At 48.7% G+C, this 13,090-nt stretch overlaps 1 protein-coding gene across 1 annotated transcript in view; it reads left to right on the top strand.

The window, feature by feature from the left end:
• The window catches only part of Lrfn2 (leucine rich repeat and fibronectin type III domain containing 2), a 169,149-nt gene that overhangs the window by 136,983 nt on the left and 19,076 nt on the right, over positions 1 to 13,090 (top strand). Inside the window, exon 2 of the mRNA XM_087897907.1 lies at positions 4,446 to 5,869. Coding sequence (XP_087754033.1) covers positions 4,470 to 5,869 — 1,400 coding nt within the window. The 5' untranslated portion in view covers positions 4,446 to 4,469. The remainder of the gene's footprint in view (positions 1 to 4,445; positions 5,870 to 13,090) is intronic.

Raw genomic sequence — 13,090 nt, 5'->3', positions numbered from 1 at the left:
AATTTTAATTAAGATTCAATAGTCACTTGTCTGTCAGTAATCTTCCGTGCTGATTACTTAAAATATATTTACCCAGTTCTATTATGTCACCCATTTGAATTCATTAGACATTTGCTAATCTTCAACAAACTTATTTTTTTTAAATTGCAGTTTGCTTAGCATCATTCTGTACGATGAAACTGTTTGAAGGATTGATTGTTTTTTTTTCTGGCTTCCGGATGCATAGCCCACCTTCCTTGCTTCCTTTACCATCTCAGCTGCGTGGCAGAAACAGGTGAAAAAAGTAAGGATGAAGGGACCCAGAAGCTATATAGGCAGACCGCTGACCATGCTCCACTGAGGTAGGCTGCAGACTCATCCTCCCAGCATAGAACTGACAGGGCTGACTGAGAGGGATCTGGAGATCCAAGCAGAAGATGGTGTATGAGCAGTCAGTAGGTAGACAGCCTTGGGACTGGCTCCAGAGTTCCTGACAAAGGCTGATCGTGAAGATTACCTGCATCTTTGACTAGGCCTTGCCAAGTGTGGACCTGGAAGAACTCCTCTGAACACTCAGAAAGGTAACAGGTGGAGTCCTCCGGTGATTGGCAGCCAGAGATGTAGATCCCAGGTGGGATCTGGGGCAGGGTGACTGCTCTGCCTCTGCAGGGAGTTTGGTGGTAATAGGTAGTGGCTGGGCTGCAGCTGCTCCTGAGGAGGAGCCTTGGAGCAGCCCTGTAAGGAGGTAGACCTGTGGCAGATTCAACAGGGACGCTCGCAGTGAAGACGGTGAAAAGATGTGAAGTCCTCTGGGAAACTTCCGGAGGGACCAGCAAATATGGCTTCTGCTGGGCCAGTGCTCTTTGCTTCTGTCCCTCACCTCTGCCACACAGCTAAGGAAGATGGTCCAAGCAAGACGCAAAGGAATGAGTGGGCCATGTGCTAATACAATTTTATTTACAAAAACAGACAGCAGACAGCAGTAGTTCACACGCTTGATCATTAAGGGAACCCTAATATGGAGGAGGACATTTGGGAACGTACTGGTAAGTGTGAAATACACACCAGATTTCAGTCTTTATACAAATAAAGAACGTCTCATCGATAATCACAACGATGACACTGAGATGATAGTGGGGTTGCAATGTAGTATGCTCCTAAAATGAACTTTCTCTAATTTTAAAGAAGAGATTATCACTGGAAAGTCTAAAATTGCATTTGACTCCTTACTGAGTTTCTGTTGGACAGAGCTGGTCTCAGCACAGCGCCATCTACAGGTGAAATGTGGGAAAGCTGCTGGTTCTTAAGGGTCTCAGAAGGATTTGTCTTAACAGGCACCAGCATTAGAGGTGAAATCTGCATAACCAAACATATGGTTAGAACATATATGGTATGTGTAGATAGTATGCATTAGTCACGTCTCTGTTGCTATGAGAAATCACCATGAGTAAGGCAACACATAGAAGAAAGAGTTTATTTGAGCGTATATTCTGAGGGTTGGGAATCTCTGATGGCAGGGTGAAAGCTTGGCCACAGGAGCGGAAGCCGAGGGCTCATGTCTTGAACCATAAGCACAAAGCAAGCAGTCAGTTCCAAATGATGTGACACTTTAAACTCAACCCTGCCTCCAGTGACATACTTCTTCCAACAAGGCCCTACCTCCTATGCCTCTCAAACGACCCCATCAATTGGGGACTAAGTGTTCAAATGCCTAAGACTATGGGGGACTGGGGGACATCTGATTCAAACCATCAGTGTATCTGTAAACCACCTGCTGGGAGCTTCTGTATCTGTGGTACTCAAGACCTATTTCCTTTAAATATTAAAAACTTGTTCAAAAACAAAAACAGGACTTGGGCAATGACTCCCAAAGTCATTGGTAAAGTGCTTGCTATATAAACAAGAAGGACGGCATTTAGACCCCCAGCCCCCATGTGAAGTCCAGGCAAATGTGTTCTTACGCTCCCAGCTCTGGGAGGTGGACACTGATGAAGATGAAGCTCAGTGGCTAGCCCGACAGGAAGCTCCGGCTCCAGTGGGAGACACTGTTATGAAAAACAAGGTGGAGAGCAATTGAGCAGGACACTCATTGTCAACCTCTAGCCTCCACATGAGACCACGGATGCCTGAACATATAGCACATGGTGCCTTCACACACACACACACACACACACACACACACACACACACACACATCTGAACACACATACACGGGTGCCTGAACACACATACATGGGTGCCTGAACAAACACATGGTGCTTTCACACACATGAGTGCCTACACATACATACACACGTGCCCGAACACACACATACATAGGAACTTGAACACACGAGTGCCTGCATACATGTACACGGGTGCCTACAAACACACACACAGGAGTGCTTACACACACATACGCGCACACACACACACACACACACACACACACACGCGCGCGCGCGGGTGCCTGAACACATGCGAATATGCACAAAGCAAACAAAACAGAAAAAACCCTTAAGCAGGATGAAATCAACCTTTAACTCAGCATCTTCCCCACTGCAGAACATCCCAGTTCTTCTGAATGTGTTAACATGCACAGAACGTTCACTAGGGTGAGCCAGTGGGCAGTACATCCTGGCTTATTGGCCTCTGAAGTCACTTTTGTGGAACCTAATTAGCACTCGGAGAAGCCAATTTGAGAAATGCTGGTCTTCAGGAAACTACAACCAGCGCACAGGGGTCGCTCACAGTCCAACCCAATGACTTGGCTTTAGAACTACACAGAAAAGCACATAATTGTTACTGCATGGGATAGGGTGAAAACTGTAGAATTGGGAGGGGCAAAACCACCAGAAAATTCCTTTTTCCTACCCTACATGTCTATTCAAGAAAACTACCTACTAAATGATGGACAATGAGCAAGGCTCTGAGCACCCTGAGATGAGAGAGTATGCCCAGAGAGGAAGAGTGCATGTGTGTGCAGGAGTGTGCGTGTGCATGTGTGTGTGTGTGTGTGAGAGAGAGGGTGTCATGGGAATGGGATATCGGAGAGGCCTCAAAGAGAAGGTGACTTTTGAACAGTGATTCTAGTAGGTGGTGAGGAAGCTTTCTCCTCACTTAAAGGCAGTCATTCGCTTGTAATAGGTGCCTCTGAAGCCCATGGAACAGTATGGGTGGCAGAGTCCAGGGGGCGGACTAGCACCAGTCAAGCTCTCAAAAGCGCATTCCTTTTCCATCTTCCCTTTCCTGAGCTCCAGAGCTAGCAGCTGAGTGATTTGTCCTCATTGAAGAACCATCAGAGCCAATTCCGCACCAACCCTGGCTGCTCTCAGGGTCTGTTTTCTTCTTGGCTACTTCCTTCTCCTGAGGAACACTAGTCACTTTCATCCTTGCTTTCCCTGAACAAACTAACACTGTTCTTCACAAGACAACTGCAGCATGTACTTCAAGCACAAATGTTATTGGTTGAACCACTGATAAGGTATTAGCCATTCATTTCTCCACCCACACATCCATGAATCCATCTGTATATCTTCCCATTCAACCCATCATCCATCTACCTATCCATCCTTACATCCTCCCATCTACCTAACCACCTACTCACACCTTCTTATCTACCCATCCATTTCTCCATCTATCCACTCACTCACCCACTAACCTATCCACCCATCTATCCATCTGCCCACCCACCTATCTATCCACCTGGCCATCCATCCATCCACCCTCCTACCCATCTACCTGTCCATCCTTACATTCTCCCACCTACCTAACCACCTACTCATACACTCACCTTCCCATCTACCCATCTAGCCATCCATCTCTCCATCTATCCACTCACTCATCCACTAACCCATCCACCCACCTATCCATCTGCCCAATCATCTATCTATCCACCTTCCCAGCTATCCATCTACCTATCCATCCATCCACCTGGCCACCCATCCATCCACCCTCCTACACATCTACCCATCCATCCTTCCCTCCATCCACTCACCCGTTTTTTCATCTACAGACATATCTACCAAATCTATTCATTCAGCCACTTACCCATCCATCTATCTTTCCTCCATCTGACTACTTGCTTACCCAGCTAAAATCTAACAACTGTTAATCTGTCCACCCACCAACTCAAATTCCAGCTGAGGATATAGGGTGTTCCAAGTGTCTGGGCACTGTGTAAGGTATTTGGGACAAGGCAGTTCATAAAACAGATGAAAGGTCTGCTATCATGGAACTCATGTGGCATGGGTTATATAGGAAACAATCCGTAAACACAAAGACAGTGAATCAAGTCGTTAGGAGATGATAGCAGCTAAGGTGAAAAAGATAAAGTAGACGTGCATTAGAAGAGTTAAATGAAGAAGGATGAGTGTTTGCCTGGGCCCAGCCTGTCTTTGCTGTTCCCTGAGACCGCGTGGCATTGGGGGCAGGAGGTTCTTGGTAAGGGAAATCATCTGCTGACCTTGACGCTGTGTCCCTCCTAGGTGCCGAGGCTGAGTGACCAGACCATGGAGACTCTGCTTGGTGGGCTGCTGGCTTTTGGCATGGCGTTTGCTGTTGTCGATGCCTGCCCCAAGTACTGTGTCTGCCAGAACCTGTCTGAGTCACTGGGGACCCTGTGTCCCTCCAAGGGGCTCCTCTTTGTGCCCCCTGACATTGACCGGAGGACGGTGGAGCTGCGCCTGGGTGGCAATTTCATCATCCACATTGGCCGCCAGGACTTTGCCAATATGACAGGATTGGTGGATCTGACCTTGTCTAGAAACACCATTAGCCACATCCAGCCCTTCTCCTTCCTGGACCTTGAGAGTCTCCGATCCTTGCACCTTGACAGCAACCGGCTGCCCAGCCTTGGGGAGGACACACTCCGGGGCCTGGTCAACCTGCAGCACCTCATCGTGAACAATAACCAGCTGGGCGGCATCGCTGACGATGCCTTTGAGGATTTCCTGCTGACGTTAGAAGATCTGGACCTATCCTACAACAACCTCCACGGGCTGCCGTGGGATTCTGTAAGGCGCATGGTCAACCTCCACCAGCTGAGCCTGGACCACAATCTGTTGGACCACATTGCCGAGGGTACCTTTGCAGACCTTCAGAAACTGGCCCGCCTGGACCTCACATCCAATCGGCTGCAGAAGCTGCCCCCGGATCCCATCTTTGCTCGCTCCCAGGCCTCCTTGCTCACTGCCACGCCCTTTGCCCCACCCCTATCCTTTAGTTTTGGGGGAAACCCACTGCATTGCAATTGTGAGCTTCTCTGGCTGCGGAGGCTGGAGAGGGATGACGACCTGGAGACCTGTGGTTCCCCTGGAGGCCTCAAGGGGCGCTATTTTTGGCATATTCGTGAGGAGGAGTTTGTATGTGAGCCACCACTCATCACACAACACACACACAAGCTTCTGGTTCTGGAGGGCCAGGCAGCCACTCTCAAGTGCAAGGCCATCGGGGACCCTAGTCCCTTGATCCACTGGGTGGCCCCTGACGACCGCCTTGTGGGAAACTCCTCCAGGACTGCAGTATATGACAACGGCACCCTGGACATTCTTATTACCACCTCTCAGGACAGTGGAGCCTTCACTTGCATTGCAGCTAATGCTGCAGGAGAAGCCACGGCCACAGTGGAGGTCTCCATTGTCCAGCTCCCACACCTCAGCAACAGCACTAGCCGGATGGCACCCCCCAAGTCTCGCCTTTCAGATATCACAGGTTCCAGCAAGACCAGCCGGGGAGGGGGAGGCAGTGGGGGTGGGGAGCCTCCCAAAAGCACCCAGGAGAGGGCTGTTCTGGTGTCGGATGTGACCACCACATCTGCCTTGGTCAAGTGGTCCGTCAGCAAGTCAGCTCCCCGAGTGAAGATGTATCAGCTGCAGTACAACTGCTCTGACGACGAGGTACTGATTTACAGGTGAGCCAGTTGCCGCAATGTGGCCAGGTGGGACAGGAGCATGGTGGGGACAGGAGCATGGTGGGGACAGGAGCATGGTGGGGACAGGAGCATGGTGGGCACAGGGATGGGTGCACCGTGTCCATCTGCTTCCGTTTCCCTTCTCTCCAGCCTGTGGGGGATCCTGGGTCTCACCTGTGCCTCTGATACAGGTAAGGGGCTCCCACCTGGACAGACTATGTGACTATGTCTCACAGACGGGAACAGGGTGTGTCAGTTATATGACTAGATACTTCTGAACTCCTTGCCAGGAGAGCAGGGCAAGAGTTGAGCCACTGAGAAGTCCAGTAGCTGAAGAGTCTGACTCCTAGCAGTCATGGCAGAAAATCGTGAGACCAGAAAGAGTTGATAGCGCCTGGCTCTCCACTCTTCACTTCTCCTGGCTGGCCTCAGTTTCCTCAACTGTGACATGGGCCTAATCTACCCAAGTTGATAGAAGCTTTTGGTAGCACGTAGTTGATTCAAAGAAACTCACTGTATATGCATGTGTGCGTGCGTGTGTGCGTGTGTGTGTGTGTGTGTGTGTGTGTGTGTTAGAGAGAGGTGGTGGGGGAGAGAGAGAAATGTGTGTGAGAGCGGTGGGGCTACCTCAAATCATTGAGAAGAACTTAATACAGGATGAGCGGGATCAAAGCCCCCCCATAAATACCCCATATGTTCAGTTTCTTACTTCCTTAAATTTTATTTTCCTCTGGCTTGGGTCCTGCCTCAGGTTACCTCTTTGCTCCAGAGATCTCTGCCTTTTTTCTTTGCAGTCCTAGAGAGAAAAGAGCTCCTCTAGCTGGCCCAGTTCTGGTTCCCTGAGACTGGCTCACAGGGTCTGTCCAGGTCTCCCAGGGGCTCATCCTGTCCAACACCCCTCTGGACACCCACCTCCTTATGGAAAAGGCATCAAGGGTGCAGACTTTGTAAAGTGGCCGTGAAAGTCAAGGGTCATGCCTAGGCCTGGTAGAAAGGGAAGCTAACAATACAAAGCAATTACATATCTCAGCCAGTCATATTGATGTGATGATAAATAAAATTGGTGTAACCTCAGCAATCTGGAGGCAAAGGCGGGAAGATCACAAGTCCTAGGCCAGCCTGGGCTACATGATGAGTTCCAGGCCAGTCAAAGCTTCATAGCAAGACCCTGTCTCAAAAAAGCACACAGCAACAAAAAGGAATTGTATGTCACACAAGCCAAAGCCCAGCACCAGACCCTGCAGGTATGATCTCAGAGGAGCTCTTTCCCATACTCAGTTTCAGTGAGATGGAGGGATGTAACATGGGCCCCTACTGCTCAGGGACTGTGTGGTGACCTATGAAATCCTGGCTCACTTTGTGCTCACACAGTGAAGCTTGAGGTGGAGCCACAGCCTCATCAGATGACTCCAGAGACCACAGTCTAAGAACCTTAGGCCCATCACAGAGGACTCCAGGTTGACCAATTTCTAGATGGGAACAGAGCTGGTAAAGAAGAAGCCAGTGTGCCCTTGAGGGCTGTTGTACAATGGAAAGCACAACAGAGCGGAGAACACCCTTACCTGGTGTGTGTGTGTGTGTGTGTGTGTGTGTGTGTGTGTGTGTGTGTGGTGTTCCTACTAAATGGAATTCAGTTGTTGTAGAACATCAGGTGAGGAAGCTGCGGAGAGGGCCGTAAGATCACCATATCCTCCACCATGTAGCTCTACCAGCATCCTGTTTTATGTCAGACCAGACTATGAGTGGCCCATCTACACCATCATCACATCTTCATCCTTTCTACTCACAGCTGAGCGGCTTGGCTGCCTTAGTTCCCAAGGCACTAAAATTTCTTTTGTTGGTTTAACAGTTAGCCTTCAATCACTGGAATTTTGGGTGGCTTCTCATTTTTTAGTAATAAAAGTAACACTATGATGGATTTTTTTTGTACCAAAATAAAAATACATTTGGTGAAACGCCAATAATTCTCTCGGCAGATTCTCCTCAGGGTTGAATTATGGGTTTAACAAATCGATTACAAGGCTGGCTTGCTGTATTTGAATATTCATCTCCTCTCATCTGTGGCACATGTCAATGTCTCTCTTGGTCACAGTTCTCCCAATCCTGAATGTGCAATGCCTTCTTCCTTTTGTCAGTTGCCAAGGTGGAGCGCAGACCTTGTTTATTTACGTCCCCTTCCCAGCTGGTGAGGCTGACCTTTGACCTTTGGAAAACAAGTGTATGCTCTTCACTTGTGGACTTGTCACATGGCTTTGACTTGGATAAAAAGCCTCCAACTGCATGGTTGGCTTGGGCGTGGGTCGATGGAAGACATGACTGAGGGGGCACAGAGACAAGCTGAGCATACAGGTGGCAGAAAGGCCATATCGCTGTTAAAAGTTGTCACCTCCTAGCCTCACCAGGGTCTCATAAATACCTGGAGGGACACCAGGGCTTGGGGCTGAGCTCTTGTTTTTACTCAAGGGAAAATTCAGATTTATTCTCTAGGCTGACTGGGAATCTGGAGAGTAAAAATGAAATGAAAGCATCTAGCCAGGGGTGGTCGTGTGGGACTTCAAGGCTAGTGCCTCGGGAGGCGGGTTTGGGCTGCTCTCTGGGAGTTGAAGGCCAGTCTGCTGTACGCAGTGAGGCTTAGGTCCGTCTAAGTGTCTTAGTTAGTGTTTTATTGTTGTGAAGAGACACCGTGACCATGGCAGCTCTTCTAAGAGAAAGCATTTAATTGGGGCTGGCTTATAGTTTCAGAGGGTTAGTCCATGATCAGCACTGTGGGCAGCACAGAGGCTTGGGCAGACATGGTGCTGGAGAAGGAGCTGAGAGTTCTCTAACCAGATTGGCAGAGAGCAGGAAGAGGAAGGAGATTGAACCTGGCTTGAACTTTTGAAACCCCAAGCCCACCCCTAGTGGCACACTTCCTCCGACAAGGTCTTACGTACTCCAAAAAGGTTACACCTCCTAACTCTTCTCAAGTAGTACAACTCCCTAATGACTAAGCTCTTAAATACATGAGCCTATGAGGGCTCTTCCTATTCAAGCCACCATGCCAGGCCACTTAGTGAAACCCTGTTTCAAAAAACAAAAGCAAATAAAGCAAAACACACACACACAAAAATTAGACTAAAAAGACTCATCAGAACTTTAAAAAAATTAACAACTGGGTCAAGGGTATCCCCTTAAGACTGTTCATGAAGACTAAATGGGATACCACAAGAAAAATGCTTCATAAAGAGTCTAAAGAGACAGGTCTGTTGGTAAGATGCTTGCTTCACAAAAACAAGGACCTGAGTTTGAATCTCCAAAATTCATGCAAAAACCAAGCATAATTGCTCATGACTGTAACCCAGCACTAGGTTTGGAGCTAGGGTGATCCCTGGAGCGTGGGCTAAACAGCTCAGTCCTGTTGAGGAGCTCCAGATTCTGTCTCTATCTGTCTGTCTTTCTGTCTGTCTGTCTGTCTATCATCTATCTAGCAAACATATGAACCGATTGCTTTCATTGTTTTCCTGCCACTGCCACCTGACCCACCAGAGGAAGTCCTAAGCAGTAGGGCCATCCAATCTTGGACCTAAATCTCCAGACCATGAACCTCGGGAAACCCGATTTCTTTATAGCACTATTCTCTTCAGGGGTTTCTTCACTGTCACAGGAAGCTGCAGCGATATGCTATAATTTGAATCCTAGCTCCTGCCTACAGTTCCCATGCTTGACCTCTGTGGGTGTACTGAAGTCTATAGTAACCGAGACAATCCCAAGAGAGACCCTGAACTTTTGAAAAAAAAGCATCTTCCCCCTGAAAAGGAAGAAACAGCAGTGGGTTACATGGTGACTCTGCTGTGTTCATGTCTCAACAAGAATAGACACACGGTAGTGTCGGGAGACCTGGACTGGACTAGAAGCATCAATGAGGATCACACACAGTGCAGTCTCCAGAAAGCATCCACCTGTCACCTGTCCATCATTAATCTACCTGTTATCTACCATCTTTCTACCATCTAGAGAGAGATAACATGTATATCTGTTATTATCTATCTACCAACCCACCTATCATCTATCATTGTCTGCCTACAGTTATCTATCATTGCCTATCTGCCTATCATCGGCTTTGATTATGTATCTGTTTCAAGGAGTGCATTATAATTACAGCCACACAAACCCAAGGTGAGGAGACTGGGCTTGCTTGCAATTGTTGCCCAGCCTTAACGTTGTTGCTCACAAGGACATCGTAGCCATATAACGACAGGGAGTTAGCAGACTCCACAGCTCTCTGCTGTGTCAGAGAAACACTGCTCAGGCTAGGAGAGCTTGTGATTCTATGGAGCTAGTCAGACTGGCCAGAGCACAGCTGTACTGTGCTCAACCCAGAATGGCTCAGCATAGAAATGAGATTCTAGAAGCTCGTGTGAGATAAGGTGAAATTGACCCTGAAGATGAAAGGACTTCGAAAGAAATCCCAGCTCCTCTGATCTATTTAAAGAATTTTTTAGTAGAAGAGAGGAGCACACATACATAGGTACACATGTAAGCATATGTGCACATACTCCCACACAGAGAGAACACACATACATAGATATACATGTAAGCATATGTACACACACTCCCACACAGAGAGAACACACATACATAGATACACATGTAAGCATATGCATGCACACTCCCACACAGAGAGAGCACACATACATAGGTACACATGTAAGCATATGTACACACACTCCCACACAGAGAGAGCACACATACATAGGTACACAAGTAAGCATATGCGTGCACACTTCCACAAAGGGAACAACACACATAGATACACATGTAAGCATATGCATGCATACTTCCACACAGAGAGAGCACACATACCTAGGTACACATGTAAGCATATGCGTGCATGCTCCCACACAGAGAGAGCACACATACATAGATACACATGTAAGCATATGCATGCATACTCCCACACAGAGAGAGCACACATACATAGGTACACATGTAAGCATATGCATGCATACTCCCACACAGAGAGAGCACACATACATAGGTACACATGTAAGCATATGCACGCACACTCCCACACAGAGAGAAGCAGACACTAGCCTATCACAAGAGTAAAATCCCACCAGCTCTACCCTGCCCTCACAGCCTCCCTGGCTGTGGAGGAGCCGGATTTACCTCTCTTTTCTCCTCCAGCATCTGTAGTCACTTTCTCACCCATGGTCACTATTAAGTCTGATCCATACAGGCTGCAGATTCCAGACTTAATCAATAGAAGGGAAACAGGCCCCAGAGCAACTCTGTGGCAGCCTTACCATCAGCCACTGTGATCTTCTGGGGCTCCAGGAGGACACAGCTAAGTCCTTCCCAGGGATGCTGGACTAGGAGTAGGGGTTCCTGACTAAGGGGACACAATCTTCACAGCCTGTGTCTCTTCTTAAGCAGGACAGCATGACTTTCATTGCCTGGATTTACTGTGCAGAGCTCTGTGGCCTGATGTGAGGCTCTCTCTGGCATCTCTGCTCCAGAGCCTGAAGTCAGAGCCACTGAGCATAGTGGAGGCTCAGAGCGTCTAGCCTCACCCGGACCCATGTCACTCATGGGTACCCAAAGGCACCCCAAGGTTCCACCAAACCCCAAGGTCGCTGTGAGCAATGTCTAATGCATGAGGTGGTAGACCACATTCCAGAATTAATGCGAAGACCAGGCTAATCCTGGGTGACCAAGGAAAACTTGTCACATAAGCGTTCTTGTTATCAGATGCTGTTGCTGCTCCCCAGATGCTTCTCTCCAGAGATGCACAGTCAAGCCCCTCAGGCAGGCCTGGGACACTCTGGGCTCCTTCAGTTCTCAAGTATCTGGCTTGCTTCCTGTGTGACTGAGAAAGATTGACAGTTACATGTCTCACCATCAGGACCAACATACCTTTCAGGAAAAGAATAACATCAATGGGCACCCTCCTAGAGGAAAGAAACATTCTCCCTCCACCGAGAAAGAGAGACAACCCATCTCAGCTAAGCCTCATCTCTGGTATGACATGGGAAAGTTAAGAGCCCTGAATGTTATTATCTGCCCAAGTGACATTCACAAACACTTGCCCCTAAGAGCTGTCAGGAGCATCTGTAGTAGATGAGATGCTAGAACCGTCCCCAGAAGGGCCAGGGAGCAGCCAACTTGCCACCTAAAGCTCAGAGGGATCAGCCAGTCTCCAGGCTTGCCTTCACGGTATGTGTGATGTGACCAGCATCTCAACGCTGGGACAAGAGAGACCTTGAAGGTGGGTTGGGGGACAACCACAGAATCCCTTCCTGCTCCATGAGTTCTAGGCCATCAGACACCACATCGGCAGACATTGGACTATGGAGCTAAGCTGCTCGGGGCTCAGGGAGGATCTGCTGTGTTGCTCAACTTACCAAAATGATTTAAGGAAGCATTTATTCTTACTCACAGGTTGAAGGTTAGGTCTATCGGGGTGGGGGAGGCAGCTGATCGGATTGTACCCACAGTCAGGAAGCTGAGAGAGATGGATGCTGGTGTTCCACTTGCCCCCTTCTCCTTTTTATTAAGCCTAGGACCCCAGCCCACTGAACTGTACTGCCTACATTTAATGTAGGTCTTCCTGTAGCTTCTTCAGTTAGACCAATCCAGAAATCCCCTCACAGGGTAGGTATGCAGAGATTTTTCTCCTAGATGGTTCTAGATCTTGTCAAGCTGACACTCAGTACTAACCTTTATGCCAATTATTGTTGCTCTGCTCCTCACCCAGGGAGAGGATTCAAGATGAAGTCTACACTGCCAGGGTCCTGTCCGGCCATCTCTAAGGGAGCTCTGCTCTCATGACTTTGGCAACAAGGGCATGTTTGTTCCCTGAAGAGAGAGGGACATGTGAGGTGCAGGGTCCTCTGCCTGTGTCCCTAGGCAGGCTGGCTTCCCCTAAAGGGGTGACTGGACACCCACGGGTGGGACAGCAAAAGTCTACAACACTAGAAGCTGGAGAGGCATGGAGAGTGTTGCTGGGAGAGGTAGCATCAAAGTCAGCCTTCCTGGGGTTCCATAGATTTACAAAGACTCTTCCTACTGAACCAGGGTACCAACAAGTAGAAGGGATAAGAATGGTAAGCGTGGGCCTCAGCTCCACCGCCCCAGCCCCCACCCTGCGGGCCACCTTATTAATGCCCCCACAAGTCTGAGGCACGGCCAGGCATACACTGCAGCCCGTTTTGGGGGTGGCCTAGGGACTTTTCTGCTCAG

The sequence above is a fragment of the Myodes glareolus genome, chromosome 18 (genome assembly GCF_982192425.1).
Source record: "Myodes glareolus chromosome 18, mMyoGla1.1, whole genome shotgun sequence".
NCBI classification, from domain to species: domain Eukaryota; kingdom Metazoa; phylum Chordata; class Mammalia; order Rodentia; family Cricetidae; genus Myodes; species Myodes glareolus.
This window is presented reverse-complemented; position numbering and strand designations above follow the sequence as displayed.